The sequence below is a fragment of the Haliotis rubra genome, unplaced genomic scaffold (genome assembly GCF_003918875.1).
Source record: "Haliotis rubra isolate DU_JTF1 unplaced genomic scaffold, ASM391887v1 Scf147, whole genome shotgun sequence".
NCBI lineage: Eukaryota > Metazoa > Mollusca > Gastropoda > Lepetellida > Haliotidae > Haliotis > Haliotis rubra.
This window is the reverse complement of record NW_025765414.1, coordinates 32,003-53,639: the sequence shown is the minus strand read 5'-3', so window position 1 is coordinate 53,639 and position 21,637 is coordinate 32,003. Positions and strand designations below refer to the sequence as shown.

Here is a 21,637-nt window from a genome sequence, read left to right as displayed (position 1 = left end):
GAGGAAAGCCAAATTCATGCTAGTGTCGGACAATCATCACTTTGATGAAGGGCATATTATGGAGCAGAGAATGCCTGAATTGATGCGGAGATATTAAGGCTTGACACGGCATCTTAAATTGACATTTTTGCTTCAATGTGTCAAAATCGAAATTTTTCCCCCATATAATCAACACGTGTACTTCGCGATACAGCACATTGTTTTCAATATAGTCTTAACAATTAATGCAAACCGGTACAAACATCAACGTATGTGTGATAATATTTAACTATGTTTGTAATCAAACCCTGAAAACACCAAACCCCGAGAGATGCCACCCCCTAAGTGTTGCAAATAGTAGTTTCAAGGATCAAAATTAGTAGTTTAACCATAAAATTAGTACTCAATTAAATACAGAGATGCCAACCCTATTTAGGCCCTAAGTGTAATACTAGCGGTTAAAAAGTGTAGTACTTGTCTGCCCGATCCCTTCAACATGGCACACGTTTTTCACGAAAAGGAAGATTCTAGACAAACACGCGTAACCAATCATTATGAATCTCCATACATCGAAAAATTGTTGGTCATGTGACTCAATATCTTTAATTATACTTGCAAGTTATTGGAATGAGTGCGATGCTAAGAGTAAGCGATTCCCTATCGGTGCAAGGCCATTTCTGCCCCTGTGCATTCACGGAAACACTTCCCTGTGAACATTTATCCACTTAACTGATTTTGAGAAAAGCGAAGTAGAAAAGCGTAATTTTCGCAGATTAAGTGTAATGGCATAAGTAATTGGTCAAAATCATAATAATTACGCCTAAAGCGTAAGGGTTGGCATCTCTGTAAATACTTAAAATCATGATGGATTCCGAGAAAGATAAGACACTAATCAAGAGTGAAGCTATAAAGTCCCATACCTCCAACAGTAGATTTCCATATCAGCTTTACATTTCTTGTCTCTTATTGGCGAAAATGTATTTAATAGGCGAAAATATATGTTTTTGTCTATATATCCGAATTTTAATGAATTTTCTTCAAATTTTGTAGAATTTCTAGTGCAATCGTACTGGCGTAGTTTGAGGCTATAATTCGTAGCGACTACAATAAAATCTTAGAGGTTGGCATCTCTGTTACAGGTTTGTCAACATGCCTAAGGGACAACTCATCACAACAAATTTACATGTACTTTTTTTAATTTCCCCAGAAGCATACAGGCATATTTGACAGTGTTTAACGGTTGGACTTGGCCACACGTTCCAGCTCATCCTTCTTCTTGATAGCATGGGAGTTGGAGGAACCCTGAAACAGACAATGTGAGGTGAGGTGAAGTTGGGTTTTACATCGTGCTTGAAAATATTTCGGCTCATATGACGAGGCATGCATGTGTATGTGCGGCTGCTTGTACTAACCCGGACTGAAGCTGGTTTTATAGTGCTAGCCCACTGAGATACCATGCCGCAGTGAAGCATGAATACCCAACTCAGACACAGTATACTGACTCCGAGCCGACCAGTCCTTGTTATACCCATTAATGCTGAGTGCCAGGCAGGGGCCAACAAGAACCATATTTTAACGTCTTTTGGTAGGACGCGGTCGGGGATCGAACCTGCGACCTTCCACTCTCCGGGCGGACGCTCTAACCACTACACCACGGAGGCGGTCGAAACAGATAATGTAGAGTTGAGGAAGTTCCATGGAACACACAAATAACACATAATTTAGACCATGAAATACTGAGTATACCGTTGCTATGGTGACAGTCATTGGGATAAAGTTATTTGAACTAATTTACACCCTGGTAACAGATGAAATAGAAATTGTGGACAATGGCTAAGATTTTAATTATAGGGTTAAACATTTCTTTTGTTTCATTGCATCATTCTATGAATTTCTAAGACTCAGTGAGTGAGTGAGTATGGTTTTATGCCGCTTTTAGCAATATTCCAGCAATATCACGGTGGGGACACCAGAAATGGGCTTACAAATGGGGAAACAAACACGGATTTTCTGCGTGACAAGACAACACTTTTACCAGTAGGCTACCCCACCGACCCTTCTAAGACTCAAATTATTTTTAAAAATCAAGATATTTTACCAAGTAGCATGATACCGAAACATTTTAAGAAATATATTGAATATACTGTTTGCAGGACACATTTAACAGGACACTTACTTTAATTAAGACAAGATTTCTTAGCCATGTTTTAACACTTAATATCACTCCCAAAAATAACACTTCATTTGTGATGTTACAAAAATACGCATTTTGAAAGATGTTACAAAAGCACAGGAATAATTTACAAGAGAACCCTGTACTGTGAATTCTATGTAAAAATAAATCACTACCTTTGCGGCGTTGATGAGCTCATCGGCCAGACACTCGGCGATGGTCTTGATGTTCCTGAAGGCAGCATCACGGGATCCGGTACAGAGCAGCCAGATGGCCTGGTTGACACGTCGAAGTGGGGACACATCAACGGCCTGTCTCCTCACGGTACCAGCACGTCCAATACGTGTCGAGTCTTCCCTGGGTCCGCTGTTGATGATGGCATTCACCAACACCTGCAGGGGGTTCTGATGGCAGAAAAAATTCCTCTAGTTAAGATCATGAACTTTCATGTCAAATCAGTATGCATGAATGTCACAGTAAAATTAGAAATTCCTAAATTAACTTCGATAGTTGAGTGAGTGAGTGAGTGAGTTTGGTTTTACTGCTGCTTTCAGCAATATCCAAACAACATGATGGCAGGGGACACCAGAAACTTGGATAGATATTAGGTAGTAAAACAGCACTGTTGACAGATATAGTAAGGGTCTCTTATTTTTACAAGGAGTCTTTAACACGATATTCAATTTGTACTGATCTTGACTGGAATTCCAAGGGGCTTGGTGACAAGGTTTCAATTAACCAGTTTGTACTTCACGTGAATGTTTGCATTGAGTGAGTTTAGTTTAGCAATATTCCAGCTATATGTCGCCGTTCTGTAAATAATAGAGTCTGGACCAGACAATCCAGTGATCAACAGAAAGACCATTGATCTATACACTTGGGACATGATGACGTGTCAACAAAGCCAGCAAGCCTGACCAACCGATCCCTTTCGTCGTCTCTTACAACAAGCATGGGTTACTGAAGGTCAATTCTAACCTGGATTATCATGGGTGATGTGTTTACATTGGATCATTGTAGAGGACTGTACAAACAAATCCACCATGGTATGGTAAAATGGATGGGAGTAGAAACTCACCCCATTATTGTTGTAGAGACTGGACAACAAGCAGACTAAAGTTTGTTTGTTCCTTTGCTTTGCCTGTTAGTTAACGACGCTTTTAGCAATATTCCAGCAATATCACGGCAGAGGACAGCAGAAATGGGCTTCACACATTGTACCCATGTCTGGAATCAAACCCGGGTCTTTAGCGTGCCAAGCGAACACTTTAACCACTCGGCTACCTTGCTTCCACTCTGTACCAGTCAAACAAGCAGTTACCGCAAGCTATGATCCTCAGTGATGGGGCATAATGTCAAATCAGCGTGACAAATATATGTTGTTGGGGACAAATTCTGACCTAGATGGTCATAGGTAAGTGGTGTGTATCAGGCCTACTATGAGATTATATTCTGTAGACACTTTTGGTATCAATTACAAAGTTTTGAACATCCAGACAGACTTACCTCCCCTGTTAGCAGATGGATGATGTCAAAGGCGTGCTTCACAATCCTCATGGCCAAGAGCTTCTTGCCGTTGTTACGACCATGCATCATGAGGGAACACACAAGTCTCTCCACAATGGGGCATTGTGCCTTGCGAAATCTCTTCACCTGGTATCTGCCGGCGGAGTGAGCCAAATATTTGGCATACTTCTCTTTCACAGCAATATAATCCTAAAAAACAGAAGCAAACCATCAACATCTTTGATCGTCCAGGTTTGATGCTGTTGATCTTGGGTCAGTGAAATCTTAAATATGTTGGGAACAGTTTTGCATTAGTCCAGCCATTTCATCACAAAATAATTTACTCTATCAAAAGTATTTTCAATAGCAAATGCATTTATTCCCATCTATGTCATTCTTAACATCTTTCAAAAAACCCAACTATTTTCACTTCTAACACGCAAGCATCCTAGGAATGTGCTCATGAACATATATCACATCAGAATGTCAGTGATATGTAGGTGGGAAAGTGACAAAAGTCAACCAGGGGTTCAATTTTTTTTTAAAAGCCACTTGCCACAGGGCAAGTGACTTTAAGAAAGTCACTTGTCCTGACTAATATTCCACTTGCCCTGATTTTATGACATAATCATGATGATGTAATTATGAAAGAATAAATCAACATGGTATTTGATGTTAATGTTTACTGGACTATTTACTGAAAAGTGATAAATAGCAAAGAAAGATAACTCTACTTTATTATCATTGCAAAACTTAAGCAGATATGAAATTAAATCAAAGTTTATTTGCAGTTTGAAACCATAAGTGGAAATTATCTATAAGCCGACAGACAAGTAAGATACCATTATTTGATTGCCTGAAATGAAAACGGACTTGTCCCGGGCGTCGGACGATGGGATTTTTGAACCCCTGACAACATAGTTCCAACTGAAACCTGTTTCTTAGACAGTGGTTAACTTCATACAAGCAAAGTAACATTTGTAAACAAAATATTATATTTGCCTTTTGCCCTTGATCAAAGGTAGTTTTGTAATAACAATACGAAGTACAGAACCAAATGTACCCAAAGTGAAACAAAGTCAATTGGGACACACTTCAGACAAATCAAACTGTAATAAATTAGGGAAAAGGACATAACTTGTAGAGGTTTGGAAGCATGGATGTGGATACTGATAGTGGCAAGTGTCCTTGCTAAATTGCTTTAATATTTATACATACAACCTTGCCAAAACTTGTAAAGTGCCCTGATACATCTCAATCAGAAACTGTTTTCAAGCATCTTAGACTATTGTCTTCATAATGTTAACAACAACTAAGGTCGTTTTATCATATTCTAGGTGGTGTACTCCTACTTAAGGGCTTTGCCATGTTTGTTTGTAAACAATGACAGTACTACCAAGCTTAGACTAACAACTAGTCTCTGAAATGAACATATTTTACTGAAAAAAGTTCATAGTAAAAGAAAATATGATGAAAAGGAGCCCTGAGACTTTCTTCATTTTCAGAGACTAAACAAATGTAGACTTGCCACATTTTCTAGACTTGCGTGGGCTTTCTTGGATATATTTGCTTCAGGGTCTGTACGACAGACTATACCAAGCTCACCTTGCATATTTTCATCTTTATCTGTATGTGCCCCCAAAGGATATGTTGGTTATCTGTTGCCTTTAAGGGCACTTTATCCTGCCCACAAACCCACCCATATAAGATAACACCTTGTAGTCTACATTGATTTTATGAAGGAAAGTGTGTCAACACTTACAGTCAAACTGATGTCGCTAACTTGAACATCATCTGAGGACCACTTGCCGAACAATTTCACTTCGGGAATTTCAGGGGCAGCTGCTGCTGTTGATTCATCCCAGTTCTCCGCCATCTTGGCTGAAGATTGAAGCAAGCATCAAGGATTAGGACAGGTCACTGTCAATTATTGAGTGTTCAAACGAGCCAGTTCCACATCCTTTGTACAAATAGTTACAAAAATCAGCTTAGGGGTTGTTGAAAGGCAAGTGTTACCCAACAGTAAAGTTTGTGTGTGTATTTATTTATTTGTTTTAATGTCGCACTCAGCAACATTCCAGCTATAAGAATCAAGTCTGAACAAGACAATCCAGTGATTGACCATCACTAGCATTGATCAACTGACTGAGTTTTCGTTTTACGCCGCATTTAGCAATATTCCAGCAACATCACGGCAGGGGACACCAGAAATGGGCTTCACACATTGTACCCATGTGGGGATTGAACCCGGTCTTCGAGTGATCCTGCTTTAACCACTAGGCTGCCCCAGCATTGATCAAAGTAATTGATATGATGACATTCATCAAAGTAAGCAAGCCTGACAACCCGATCCTGTTATGATAGGCAGGTGTTGCTGAAGACAAATTCTAACCACGATCTTCACGTACCGAACCATAAGGATCACAGAGAGCAGTGCAATCGAGAGTTGGGAGTAACGATACCCACACAAAGACTCTAAAGGTCGAAAAGCCACTGCATGATCTATGCGGTGCAGACAGACAGGGATTGGGATAGAGAACTTTGACAATGGGTCATTTTCAGGATTATTACCCATTTCCTGAATTTAGAATAGACCACTGCCCTTGCATCAGTAGTAAACTTCAAAATTTTAATGGGCCATTTTTTACTCTTATGTGCAAAATGGCCCATGGCATCTGCCTTTCCCAATCCCTGGACAGACTGATGTTAGACACGATCTATTTTCCGTTTCAACACGATATTCTTACGAGTCACATTTTTTCACATCATCCCGAATGAGAAGTCAGGTCCTGCCCAAAGTAAATGGCTACTTATCGCGCTATTAGACAGAGAATGCGCGGACGTCTCCAGCTGTACGGACTTTTGTACCAGAGTTCCTTCTCTCCGAATATTGACGGAATATGTATGGAAAGCGTGCACCATGGGGGCAGCCATGTTGGAAGTGGGGACCATCATTTTTGCGGTACACGTTATTTCAAAGTTTGTTAAGTAGGAAATGTGACATGTTATTGAAACGATTACTTCTTTAAACGTTAAACTATAAGTGTTTAATTCATGTCGTGTGGTATGAATCATGACAATGATCACGATCATAAAGAATTTTCGTATTCAAACGCATGTGTATCTCATACATCCACGCACCTGGCAGTATGTTTCTAAAAGGGAGACAGTGGGGTTTACACACTTCCGGCGCGGCGTTCCCTGTGAAGGGAAACGACTCGTCATGAGTATAAGCGCAGATACCACTAGAAATATTCTCGCCAATAAACGATGACAATATTTTGTACAGATGTGCTCTTTTCAGAGACAATATGTTAACTTTAGACAATCAAAGATAAAATGATGGCTCACTGTTTGCTACCTGTTCTCAATCTGTCTGGTCGGCTCAAATATTGGCACCATTCCTATTAAAATCAGATGTTATGCAGCATCCATTTCATACTGCAATAAGGAAGAGGAGAGATTTTTGTTGTTTGGATACAATCTGTTTTTTCCCCAGCTGCATTAACGAAAACATTGTTTGTACCGAGCACCACCAACATGTATGTTCATTTGAACTAACAACACAAACAATTATTACATTAAAGTATTTTCAATATCACCAAAACACATACCTAAAATAAATTTAAATGAATGAATAAATGAATGAATAAATAAATAAATAAATAAATAAATAAATAAATAAATAAATAAATAAATAAATAAATAAATAAATAAATAAATAATGCCACTATTGAAAAACACATTATTCATCTTGCGTGTATTTTTGCACAAACTTTCCATTACTACCCACCTTAGAAATCACAAATCACATGGTTGCTCCCTTACAGCCGTTGTTATTATTTTTCTGCGGCGGTGGGGTAGACCAGAGGTTAAAGCTTCGCTCGTCACGCCGAAGACCCGGGTTCGATTCCCCACATAGGTACAATGTGCGAAACAGTTTCGTTAATAACGCGATCTTTTGTGAAAACATATCCTGATCAGTTGCATGTTTTACCATTTGTGGTTATACTTTTTATAATAAATGCACACCTTCCATATCATTTTTGCTTTTAGCCACTTCTTAAGAAATTCTTGAAGTTATTTTACTTATGCTTTAGTAACTATTAAAAACCTTAAAGACCGGGGCGCAAACGCCCCAACCCCCGTGGGTTACCAAATAGTCTCCCATCTGCTACCCCTCAGCAGTGAAGATGTTATCAGCCCGTGAATGACAAGGCTGTAACGGCTATGGGTGTCTGGCAAGAGCCTGGCGATGTCAAAGGTTAACCTTGGAGTTTACTACTAGAATAAACATGTGCCTTATAGTAAATGTCCCTTTCACTTCATATTTTGATGACTAAAGAGATTAATTTGATTATCATATATGAAACATCAATTTTTACTTATATTCTGAATATAAAATCTTCACAAAGAGATGTCAGCATCAGATAAGTGGACAACCCTAGCCCTACAGCATGGTGTGTGTGTGTGTGTGTGTGTGTTGTGGGTGTGCATTTTCCCAGCCTGCCTGAAATATGAAACCCTGAATGAAACATTTTCCCACTCCAAGGCTTGTTTCTATGGAAACGCACCTCCTCTGGCCACCTGACTGACACAGTGGGAAATTCAAATCTGGATTTAAAAATGTGAAATATATTTTCAAAATGTATGTTTTGTAGACTCTCTGCATCCATACTTTTTGCTGTGAGTCTTCACAACATACTTCTTTATACTATGACTTAATATCAGCCTGAACTGGTAAGTCAGTTTTGTGATATTTAATGGAATGTACTTGAATACTACATTGCTTTGCATCTAAAGACAGCTTTGACAAGGCAAGGAGGCCACACCCCATCTGTGTATCGGTTTGAACCCCGGCCTTTAAAGGCAAGCGTTGACTTGCCTGCAGGGTGGACATACTGTCTATATAATATTATAACGAGTAGTATTATATTATTTGATAACGCCAATGTTTGTGTTATGAAGTTACAGTGTCATTAAGGACTGGACACCACTTACAACAATGTGCAGATATTATGCTGGTCATGTATGTACAGCGCGATATGTTGATATTCGTCTCTCTCCCGGGAATGGTGAGTGAGTGAGTATGGTTTTACGCCGCTTTTAGCAATATTCCAGCAATATCACGGTGGGGACACCAGAAATGGGCTTCACACATTCCCGGTAATACGTTTGTTCAGATTCCACTTTTCTTTATACACACCTAAATATTTGACATAATCATAACTCGTAGACATAATCATGAAGAGTATTTTGCCATTGCGGGGGATATTGATGACTTTGTCTTCTTGTTATTACATCAAACCAGAAGGCAACACTTTTGAGGATTAGGGGCCGTTCATGGTTTATGGCTAGCGTGTGTGTCGAGGGTTGATGCTGACACCAGAAATGGGCTTCACACATTGTACCCATGTGGAGAATCGAACCCGGGTCTTCGGCGTGACGAGCGAACCCTTAAAACCGATAGGCTACCCCACCGCCCCCTCTTCCCAGCGCAGGTCAAGCAAAGCTTAGCACCGGATCTACATTTCCGAGAAGGGTTCATTACGTTAAATTCATATCCATTTCCATATCCAGTCTCAGGTGGTATTTTAGACCAGCATCTAGTCACTGACATGTACATATTTTACAGAAAACAACCTTTTAAATGAAAATTAAATGGGGTTTGCGGGGGCGGGGGGCGCACGCGCGCTCTCTTCTCTGTAACATATTTCAAACAAGGACAGCGTTCGCTCTGCACATTTCAAACAAGGACAGCGTTCACTATGTACACATTTGAAATAAGGACAGCGTTCACTATGTACACATTTGAAATAAGGACAGCGTTCACTATGTACACATTTCAAACAAGGACAACATTCTCTCTGTTCATATTTCAAACAAGGACAGCGTTCGCTCTGTACACATTTCAAACAAGGACAGCGTTCGCTCTGTACACATTTCAAACAAGGACAGCGTTCGCTCTGTACACATTTCAAACAAGGACAGCGTTCGCTTTGTACACATTTCAAACAAGCACAGCGTTCGCTATGTACATATTCAAACAAGGAGAGCGTTCGCTCTGCACATTTCAAACAAGGACAGCGTTCACTATGTACACATTTGAAATAAGGACAGCGTTCACTATGTACACATTTGAAATAAGGACAGCGTTCACTATGTACACATTTCAAACAAGGACAACATTCTCTCTGTTCATATTTCAAACAAGGACAGCGTTCGCTCTGTACACATTTCAAACAAGGACAGCGTTCGCTCTGTACACATTTCAAACAAGGACAGCGTTCGCTCTGTACACATTTCAAACAAGGACAGCGTTCGCTTTGTACACATTTCAAACAAGCACAGCGTTCGCTATGTACATATTCAAACAAGGAGAGCGTTCGAACTGTACACATTTAAAACAAGGACAGTGTTCGCTCTGTACACATTTCAAACAAGGACATCGTTCTCTCTATTCACATTTCAAACAAGGACAGCCTTCGCTCTGTACACATTTCAGACAAGCACAGCGATCGCTCTGTACATATTCAAACAAGGACAGCATTTGCTCTGTACACATTTCAAACAAGGACAACGTTGGCTCTGTACACATTTAAAACAAGGACAGTGTTCGCTCTGTACACATTTCAAACAAGGACATCGTTCTCTCCATTCACATTTCAAACAAGGACAGCCTTCGCTCTGTACACATTTAAAACAAGCACAGCGTTCGCTCTGTACATATTCAAACAAGGACAGTGTTCGCTCTGCACACATTTAAAACAAGGACAGTGTTCGCTTTGTACACATTTCAAACAAGGACAGTGTTCGCTTTGTACACATTTCAAACAAGGACAGCGTTCGAACTGTACACATTTAAAACAAGGACAGTGTTCGCTCTATACACATTTCAAACAAGGACAGTGTTCGCTCTGTACACATTTCAAACAAGGACAGTGGTCGCTCTGTACACATTTCAAACAAGGACAGTGTTCCCTCTGTACACATTTCAAACAAGGACAGTGTTCGCTTTGTACACATTTCAAACAAGGACAGTGTTCGCTCTGCACACATTTCAAACAAGGACAGTGTTCGCTTTGTACACATTTCAAACAAGGACAGTGTTCGCTCTGTACATATTTCAAATAAGGACAGTGTTCGCTCTGTACATATTTCAAACAAGGACAGCATTCTCTCTGTTGACATTTCAAACAAGGACAGCGTTCTCTGTACACATTTCAAACAAGGACAGCCTTCGCTCTGTACATATTTCAAACAAGGACAGTGTTCGCTCTGTACATATTTCAAACAAGGAGAGCGTTCGCTTTGTAGATGTTTCAACAAGGACAGCGTTCGAACTGTACACATTTAAAACAAGGACATCGTTCTCTCTGTTCACATTTCAAACAAGGACAGCGTTCGCTCTGTACATATTTCAAACAAGGACAGCGTTCGCTCTGTACATATTTCAAATAAGGACAGTGTTCGCTCTGTACATATTTCAAACAAGGACAGCATTCTCTCTGTTGACATTTCAAACAAGGACAGCGTTCTCTGTACACATTTCAAACAAGGACAGCCTTCGCTCTGTACATATTTCAAACAAGGACAGTGTTCGCTCTGTACATATTTCAAACAAGGAGAGCGTTCGCTCTGTACACATTTCAAACAAGGACAACGTTGGCTCTGTACACATTTAAAACAAGGACAGTGTTCGCTCTGTACACATTTCAAACAAGGACATCGTTCTCTCCATTCACATTTCAAACAAGGACAGCCTTCGCTCTGTACACATTTAAAACAAGCACAGCGTTCGCTCTGTACATATTGAAACAAGGACAGCGTTCGCTCTGCACACATTTCAAACAAGGACAGTGTTCGCTTTGTACACATTTCAAACAAGAACAGTGTTCGCTTTGTACACATTTCAAACAAGGACAGCGTTCGAACTGTACACATTTAAAACAAGGACAGTGTTCGCTCTGTACACATTTCAAACAAGGACATTGTTCGCTCTGCACACATTTCAAACAAGCAGTGTTCGCTCTGTACACATTTCAAACAAGGACAGTGTTCGCTTTGTACACATTTCAAACAAGGACAGTGTTCGCTCTGTACACATTTCAAACAAGGACAGTGTTCGCTCTGTACACATTTCAAACAAGGACAGTGGTCGCTCTGTACACATTTCAAACAAGGACAGTGTTCCCTCTGTACACATTTCAAACAAGGACAGTGTTCGCTTTGTACACATTTCAAACAAGGACAGTGTTCGCTCTGCACACATTTCAAACAAGGACAGTGTTCGCTTTGTACACATTTCAAACAAGGACAGTGTTCGCTCTGCACACATTTCAAACAAGGACAGTGTTCGCTTTGTAGATGTTTCAACAAGGACAGCGTTCGAACTGTACACATTTAAAACAAGGACATCGTTCTCTCTGTTCACATTTCAAACAAGGACAGCGTTCGCTCTGTACATATTTCAAACAAGGACAGCGTTCGCTCTGTACATATTTCAAATAAGGACAGTGTTCGCTCTGTACATATTTCAAACAAGGACAGCATTCTCTCTGTTGACATTTCAAACAAGGACAGCGTTCTCTGTACACATTTCAAACAAGGACAGCGTTCGCTCTGTACATATTTCAAACAAGGACAGTGTTCGCTCTGTACATATTTCAAACAAGGACAGCGTTCGCTCTGTACACATTTCAAACAAGGACAGCGTTCGATCTGTACACAATTCAAACAAGGACATCGTTCTCTCTGTTCACATTTCAAACAAGGACAGCTATCGATCTGTACACATTTGAAACAAGGACAGTGTTCGCTCTGTACACATTTCAAACAAGGACAGCTTTTGCTCTGTACATATGTCAAACAAGGACAGTGTTCGCTCTGTACACATTTCAAACAAGGACAGCGTTCGCTCTGTACACATTTCAAACAAGGACAGCATTCCCTCTGTTGACATTTCAAACAAGGACAGCGTTCTCTCTGTTCACATTTGAAACAAGGACAGCGTTCGCTCTGTACACATTTCAAACAAGGACAGTGTTCGCTCTGTACATATTTCAAACAAGGACAGCCTTCGCTCTGTACACATTTTAAACAAGGACAGTAGTCACTCTGTACACATTTCAAACAAGGACAGCGTTCGCTCTGTACACATTTCAAACAAGGACAGCGTTCGCTCTGTACACATTTCAAACAAGGACAGCGTTTGCTCTGTACATATTTCAAACAAGGACAGCGTTCGCTCTGTACACATTTCAAACAAGGACAGCGTTTGCTCAGCACACATTTCAAACAAGGACAGCGTTCGCTCTGTACACATTTCAAACAAGGACAGCGTTCGCTCTGTACACATTTCAAACAAGGACAGTGTTCGCTTTGTACACATGTCAAACAAGGACAGCGTTCGTTCTGAACACAATTCAAACAAGGACAGCGTTCGCTCTGTACACATCAAACCGAAACACGAGTCTCATTAACCTATTCAGACAATGACCTACTTTTCAACCGATCCGAATTTTCCCGTGTGAAAGTGAAAATAGACATCACGAACAACTATGGTTACACTGAATTCCAATTCCTTGTTTCATAAAATAATGGCATTTACCAAAGAATTTTAGTTTTAAACTTTAATAACATTGTATTTCTATATTTTATGGCGAGGTGTAGCAGCATGACCTCAACTAAGACGTCACAGACGACTCCAGTTTGATGAGGTCGTAAAATTCACAATGCATCTGGCTCTCTGGTTACACTCTGTTGTGTTTTTTTGCGCTTATTCAGTGTAGTTCTGTTAGGCACAATGTGATTGATATAATATCAAGTCCGTACCAGACCGCCAAACTTTTCTAGCGGCAGAGCCTCGTTTGAGATTTTCACGATTTCCAGGTTTCTGTTTGTCAGTGCTCGCTGTACGACAGATCACGCGGCACGACATGTTTGCAAGGATTACAAGGAGCATAGTGTCGCAATATACAAGTGCTTAGATGTATCCAATAATACTGATTAATATCTATGAATCCAGCTGAATGAATGGTCTCAAATTCTGGAGTGGTTATTGTACTGAAGTTGCGCAATAGGACGGAACCCAATCAACAGGAAACGAGACTGTTGTGTAATCAATGTTTTGACTTGTTCAAAAAAGCGTAGCGTTCGCTCTTTGTACACTTAAACAAAGTCCAGCGTTGGCTTCGACCCTTGCACTGCTAATACGCAAAATATTTATATGTCTGTAACACACTGTAACACTTAACAATGTAATGAATTACGCGACATGTAGTCATTGGGAAATATAAATAACAGCTGACGTGATTTCGTTCACTCAAGGCCACTCGCTTCTGTAATTACTAGTACACAATAACAGCAGGGCTCCTTGCCATTAGGCAGGAGACCTATTGTAATCGTTCGTGTTTTATTATTATTATTATTATTATTATTATTATTATTATTTATTCTTCCGCCGTATTTTGTACCAGAGCTACAGAGAGCACCGCTGGACAGAATGCCTTGACAAAAATCACCCAGATGCCCACCGAGGGATAGATATCGCGCTTTAAAATCTCTAGGCTGTAGGCCCAATAGCAAAGGGCAGATAATTCAAAATTAATTCAAAAATTTCAATTTCAAATGCAAATATCTCCAAAACTAATGCTCCAATGTGTGCCAAAGTTCTTGAGCAGACGCGCAATCAAAATGCCTACAATTTCGCCTGGACGGCTCAAGTCGCTAAAATGCACCGTTTGGCCGCTATTTTGGATTGAAGTTTTGGTGATGTTTTTCAGCAAAATGCTGACGACTTTCCTCCCAAAATGTGCTGCACTGAAACTTCAAGAGCTACGGCTTTCAAACTTTGCATACTTTGTGTCTATGCACCTTACTACACAGTAGCATCGTCAAATGTGGCTATGTGTATTTGATGGCCGCCATGTTGGACGCTACTTCTGGGCAAAAGTTGTCTTCAAAAACTTTCACGGGCTTCTTTGCCATTTTGTGCCAAACCAAACTTAGCACATACAACACTTTAAACGTTTTGAAAACTTCACTTATTCATTAATTTATGTCACCTCTGACGAGTGCCATCAAAGTTGCTGATCAAAACATCTGTGCAACATATTCCATGTGAATACAGCGTATGGTAGTTAAAATGGAAAAAACTATTTGAGACGTTCCCCGAATGAAAGAAAACGAGTGCGAAACAAACTGACCCTTATCTCCAGGTACACCACGCCAAAAATCACGCAAACAGACTGTTTACAACGTACCAGTCATCATAAATAGTACTTACACTCAAACCCCAAAAGTTTGGACAGATTTAATGAAATAGGGACTTCTTTATATCACCGACGGCCCAGGGATACATTGCCGAATGTGTCAAAAGTTTCTTACACATTTACATACAGCAAAATACCCGTGCAAAACATGCGACAGTCTGAAGGAAGGCGCAAGGACGATATCTCCTATAAAGAGACTACCACTGCAAAGCGTGGTCCACGTGCAGATATGGGAGACGAAGTGAATTTCAACGACAAATGTAATTAACAATGACGAGGAGCTGTCAAATCTGAACTGGAACTTCAGCGGGTTGAAACACAAGCTGGACGATACTGAATAAGAAATAATTTGTCTAAGCACGCTATCTTTGGCTTATTGGAGATCTGGAATAGCGCTACACAAAATTAAAATACAGTGCAGTAGCGGCGTTATATCTTCATTGTAATTCAATCTTTTGTAAGGGGTATGTCTTTAGACAGCTTTTAAAGATTGTCAGTGAATGAGCGTTCTTGGTCATGGTAAAAGTTGTAGCTGTGGTCTAAGGGGGGTAACCCTGGTTTGGCTGAAGGAAACGCTAGTAAAATCGTACACCACCACCAACGCGCCGACTTTGCAATACCCAAAGAGTAATGGGCTTTTGGTACCATTTGTGATTTCTACAGTTTGCATATAGTTCAAAAGTTCATAGGTGACCTGTATCGAATTGTTACGTGTATTTCCAGTATATATACCTGCTCTCGATTCACAAATTCGGTTGCAACAGCCCGAGTGTAACAGTGTGATGGAGACTGATACAAACTACTCAAGTACCTTAATTGCTGTGCAATCACAAGTTCACTTGCGTCAGCGTGAGAGAGTGAGTGAGTGAGTTAAGTTCTACGCCGCACCCAGCAATATTCAAGCTTTATGGCGGGTACTTTATATCACCGACGGCCCAGGGATACATTGCCGAATGTATCATAAGTTTCATCGACATTTACAGCACGGCAGATTACCCGTGCAAAACATGCGACAGTCTGAAGGAATGCGCAAGGACGATATCTCCTATAAAGAGACTACTACTGCAAAGCGTGGTCTACGTGCAGATATGGGAGACGATGTCAATTTCAATTGACAATGACGAGAGCTGGCGACCAAGCTGGTGTTATATTGAACTTTCCATTTTTTTCACAAATATGTGTGTTATACTCTAAAAATATATACATAACAGAATGTATAACTCTCCAAACCATTGGTGGAAATAAAAAACATTCATTCATCCATTCATTCATTCATTCATTCATTCATTCATAAATAAAGGAATTGAGTATTTAGAGAGAACACTATATGCTATGATATATGACCAACCTCATTGTGGCACAAGAGTTGTATTTACAAACAGTTAAATGTGAATCTCGACTTGTCACCTACACGTAATGGCATTTAATGCAGACCAAGAGTATAACAATGTAATGATTGGCACAGAGGTAATACTAATGTTAATAATAATAAGCAGATCTGTTATGAGCCAAAAAACCCATTGGGCTACAGAAAATTGAAATACAGTGCAGTAGAGGTGGTGAAAGTTGTAGCTGTGGTCTAAGGGGGGGTAACTCTGGTCTAGCTGAAGTAAACGCTAGTAAAATCGTTCAACAGCGACCAGGCGCCGGCTTTGAAATGCCCGAAGAGTAATACGCTTTTGCTAACAATTCGGTGCTGTTTGCAAGGATTTTAAAACTTCATAGGTGACCTGTATCGAGTTTAGGTGTATTTCCAGTATATATACCTGCTCTCGATTCACACATGTTCAATTGCAACAGCCCGAGTGTAACAGTGTAATGGATACTGATACAAAACTACTGAAGTACCTTAACTGCTGTGTAATCACAAGTTCACTTGCGTGAGCGTGAGTGTGACTGACTGATTGAGTTTAGTTTTACGCCGCAGTCAGCAATATTCAAGCTATATGGCAGTACTTTATATCATCGACAGCCAAGGTTTATATTACCGAATGTGTCATAGGTTTCTCCCACATTAACTATACAGCAGGTTACCCGTGCGAAACATGCGACAGTCTGAAGAAAAGCGCGGGGACGATTATGGCCGCTTGCAAAGCATGCGACAGTCTGTAGGAAAGCGCGAGGACGATTATGTCTGCTCCTTCAAACACGAACTCAAGCTGTTTTTTTATCGACTCCCCACAGACGCAAGCAGGTTGTACACGTTTATTCACCGTGTCAGCATGGATAGTTATGGAAACTAATTGGTAAGTATGCAGTCACAACATCTACATCCATATTTACATATCAACATGTGCATGGGATGCCTTGGCGACTCTTTGTCGGCGTAATATTCCTCTCATAAAATGTTCTATAAAGAACCTACCACTGCAAAGTGTGGTCCACGTGCAGATATGGGAGACGATGTCAATTTCAATTGACAATGACGAGAGAATTGTGTATGGTTCCGAAAGCTATGTAAGAATGCAAATACCGTTACGGCAATGACGATTTATCTCCTTTAGACAATGAAAATCATATAAAATCCGTACAGAATTATATAACTGAAACTAACCGCTTTACGGAATTCAAGTAACAACGTATGAACATAAAATGCACTTGGTATCTTGTTCTTTATTTTCTTTTCTTTATTTTTATTTTGTTTTGTCTATTGTCTAGGGTTAATTAGCTTAGTAACCCAAAGTGGACACATTTTTCTAGACTTTGCTTTTACACGACTTATGATGTCCACGTCCCGAGAATACCCCTACTGGAGTACCTTAGTTGCTGTAAAACCACATGTTCACTTGTGTCAGCGTGAGAGGAACAGCGTTATGGATATTGATAAACGCTACAGAAATACGTGCTTCGTGTCGATATGTCTTGGTTGCTGTTGATATTTAGATGGAAATGGTGTCTACCAACAGTGCAGAAAAAATCCGCACCACAACTCGCCAGGTACCTCTATCAGTAGGCAATGCACCATGATAAAGAGCATAAAAATATCATTCTCTCGGTAAAATGACACATGAGTTGTGTTTACTGACCGTTAAATGTGAATCCGAGTTGTCAGCTACATATGACGTACATTTAAATTCACATAATGTCAGTCACAGAGAACCTTTCAAATTATTTAGTTCAGGCAACCAAATTTGGTTTCTCTGACTGTTTGAACGAAGGGTTCTTCTGTTTTGATATTCATGATACCTAAGTGATATTATATAATCTGCGAAACTCTCAACTTCCTAGATTTATGTGATAATTAAAAAATGATTTTACTATTTAAAGAACATGTTTATTTTACAGCCAAAACCTGCGTTCTTCAAAGAAGAAAACTTATTTTATGCGGCTAATTTCATAGTGTTACTTTTGTCATATCTGCCACTTCTATGTAATAGTCTCTCATAACCCTTAAAGTGTGTATATATCTGTACTTTTACATGAGGTGAGACTTAAATAAATATTTGTCTGTCTTCTCAGGACGTGGACAGACGGTTTTCCTTTGATGTCGTCTGTTTTAAGTAAGGGATTAACTGGTCGGAAAGTGTTAAAATCTTAACTGTTATCCGAATTGTGAAGGTGTCGTGAACTCTGTTCACTCTGGGAGTTCAATCTTGTAAGCGTGGTTAGCATGTGACTATGATAGGTGAGTGAGTTCACTCAGAAATCGTTTGCAGTGTTGGCTGAATTCATAAAATGTGTTCACTCCGATAAGTGTACACGCTAGGTGAGTAATAATCAGTGTCAGGAAATTGTGCTATATAATTCTGACAAGAGGAAGTTAATGCATCTTTCACTATGGCAAACGTACAGTTAGATTACAAATTTCTTCTGACATTTCGAGGTGGAAGATATTTCTGCGTGAATTGACACACATACACAATCCTGAAGAGAAGAAGAAATGACTGGTGTTTGTGGCATCAAGTGTTGTAAATCACTTGTGTCTACAGGTAACGACATCCTCGCACAATTACCCCGCTGATCCAAATGAAACTGAGATTTGTCGATGCTTAATAACCGTGGGAACATTAGCGTCATTGCCGACACAGTGTATTATAATTTTATTAAAACTGTAAATAAACCCTTGTTTCGTTTCCTTATAATTACACAGTCTAGTATTGCCCGAAGTCTTGCAATCACAAACTCTGTCTATTGTCTAGGGTTAATTAGCTTAGTAACCCAAAGTGGACACATTTTTCTAGACTTTGTTTTTTACACGACTTAGGGTGTCCACGTCCCGAGAATACCCCTACTTGAGTACCTTAGTTGCTGTAAAACCACATGTTCACTTGTGTCAGCGTGAGAGGAACAGCTTTATGGATATTGATAAAAAACAGAAATACGTGCTTCGTGTCGACATGTCTTTTTGGTTGCTGTTGATATTTAGATGGAAATGGTGTCTACCAACAGTGCAGAAAAAATCCGCACTAAACTCGCCAGGTACCTCTATCAGTAGCAATGCACCATAATAAAGAGCATGAAAATGTCTTTCTTTCGGTAAAATGACAGATGAGTTGTCTTTACTGACTGTTAAATGTGAATCACGACTTGTCAGCTACATGTGACGTACATTTAGATTCACATAATGTCAGTCACAGTGAACGTTTCAAATTATTTAGTTGAGGCCACAAAATTTTCTGTTTCTTTGACCGTTTAAACAAAGGGTTCTTCTGTTTTGATATTCATGATACCTAAGTAATATTATTTAAAGTACGAAAATAGGTTTTGTGATGAGTTTATCGAAACTTAATGACCTCCCAGTACTTCCAGTCGAAGAGAATTCCACTAGCAGTGATATGATTCATATTAACTAATACCATTACTACATTCATGAGATATGTGAGAGATGCAAAAGGCTCGAAAGAAGTCAATCCAAGGAGCCCTACATCGCTGCTCGCAGCTATATTTATTACTAAAACTATTACGTTTACTTAATAAAAATAATACTAAGATAATAATGTGAAGATGCGGGTTAGAATTGATCTTCAGTAACCATTCTTGTCGTAAAAGGCGACTGGTGCACGTGATCAGGCCCGCTGACTTGGTTTACACGTCATCGTATCCCAATTGCGTAGATTGATGTTCATGTTGTTGATCACTGGATTGTCTGGTCCAGGCTCGATTACTTACAGACCACCGCCACATAGCTGGAGTATTGCTGAGTGTGACGTCAATTAATCAATCAATCAATAAATCAATCAGTACCATGCACTATATATTATCCAGGAACAACAGTCAACTCAGAAAAAGCAGTTTAATTTAAAGTCACATCCGGTGACGTGCGTTCTTTAATATACATATTCAGGTCCAGACATTAATCAACAATTATTTACCATATATATTGCTCCACCTTTCACAGACATCACTCTCATCCACTATGTGGCACTACGATGTCTCTTTAAATGTAGCACGGGTCCAACAAGGTGGCCATTTCTTTGTAGCACTTGATGGATTTGATGAGTTAATGTTCCATGTTATCCCTTGCATCAAAGATGGACTGGTTCCAGGGCTGTCTGCATGGACCAAACATCCTCTATAACCCAGGGTGATGTAGCTCACCTTAAACGATAAATACCCGAACCCTATTACCATCATTTCGTCGCCGCCTTCACAGAATTTCTTTCGTTCACCATGTCCATCTCGAGTGGGTACATTTAACGTCGTGTCACTGTCTTTTGTGATTGATTTGAAATACGTAAGATGCAAAAAAAAAAAAGAATAAGAAAAAAAGGTATGCTAACTTAACTTAATCAATACGTGTAGATTGAATGATTGAGTTACGGGCAGTATATAATGATCAGTGAGTTTCAGTTTTACGTCACTTTTAGCAATATTCCACCAATATTCCACCAATATCACGGCGGGGGACACCAGAAATGGGCTCCACACATTGTACCCATGTGGAGAATCGAACCCGGGTCTTCGGCGTGATGAGCGAACGCTTTAACCGCAAGGCTACCCCACCGCCCTCTCTTTCTAGCGCAGTCAAGCAAGCTTAGCAACGGATCTACATTTCCGAGAATGGTTCTTTACGTTAAATGCATATCCATATCCATTTCCATATACAGTCTCAGCTGGTAGTTTAGACCAACACCTAGTCACTGACATGTTCATATTTTACAGAAGAAACAACTTTTAAATGAAAATTAAATACGATAAAACTGACTGACTGAGTTTGGTTTTACGCCGCTTTTAGCAATATTCCAGCAACATCACGGCAGGGGACACCAGAAATGGGCTTCGCACGTTGTGCCCATGTGGGGATTCGAACCCGGGTCTTCGGCGTGACGAGCCAACGCTTTAACCATTAGGCTACCCCACCGCCCCAAATACAATAAAATGAAGCACAGAGACTTTCTTCATTTTCAGAAGAAACTGTGGCAATGTAGACTGCACACATTCTAGACTTGCATGGGCTGTATTTGGTGCATTTTCCATTCAGTGTCTGTATGACAGACTGCTGGCATATTATTTCAGCATTGTTTTAATGACCGAAGCAAAACCGAAAAAATGCCAAATGGGAACAAATGATTTGAACATCGTTTTAATTCTTCGACCGGTTTCTTCTGACTGACGAGCGGACGTTTTAACCGCAAGGCTACCCAACCGCCCCTCTTCCTAGCGCAGGTCAAGCAAAGCTTAGCATCGGATCTACATTTCCTTCGTTGTTTGTTTACGTGAAATGCATATCCATTTCCATATACAGTCTCAGGTGGTATTTTAGACA

At 40.0% G+C, this 21,637-nt stretch overlaps 1 protein-coding gene and 1 long non-coding RNA gene across 2 annotated transcripts; one reads left to right on the top strand and one right to left on the bottom strand.

The window, feature by feature from the left end:
• The first annotated feature begins 1,005 nt into the window (after positions 1-1,005).
• LOC124269729 lies at positions 1,006-20,174 on the top strand. The gene is made up of 4 exons (XR_006896591.1): positions 1,006-1,111; positions 5,234-5,238; positions 8,747-8,750; positions 20,164-20,174. It is a non-coding gene; the product is annotated as an uncharacterized LOC124269729 (long non-coding RNA).
• Positions 1,158-6,818, bottom strand: LOC124269727 (40S ribosomal protein S5). The gene is made up of 5 exons (XM_046704755.1): positions 6,800-6,818; positions 5,421-5,539; positions 3,659-3,868; positions 2,329-2,556; positions 1,158-1,281 (listed from the first exon to the last, which is right to left on the bottom strand). Exons 2-5 carry the CDS (start codon positions 5,532-5,534, stop codon positions 1,213-1,215), a joined length of 621 nt encoding a protein of 206 aa, XP_046560711.1. The 5' UTR covers positions 5,535-5,539; positions 6,800-6,818; the 3' UTR covers positions 1,158-1,212.
• Positions 20,175-21,637: the final 1,463 nt, after the last annotated feature.

Coding starts and splice junctions, on each gene's coding strand:
- LOC124269727 (XM_046704755.1), bottom strand. CDS start 5,534: ATGGCGGAGAACTGGGATGAATCAACAGCAGCAGCTGCCCCTGAAATT. Junction 3,869..5,420: donor TTAGCGACATCAGTTTGACT/GTAAGTGTTGAC, acceptor TCTGTTTTTTAG/GATTATATTGCTGTGAAAGA. Junction 1,282..2,328: donor AGCTCATCAACGCCGCAAAG/GTAGTGATTTAT, acceptor TGTCTGTTTCAG/GGTTCCTCCAACTCCCATGC.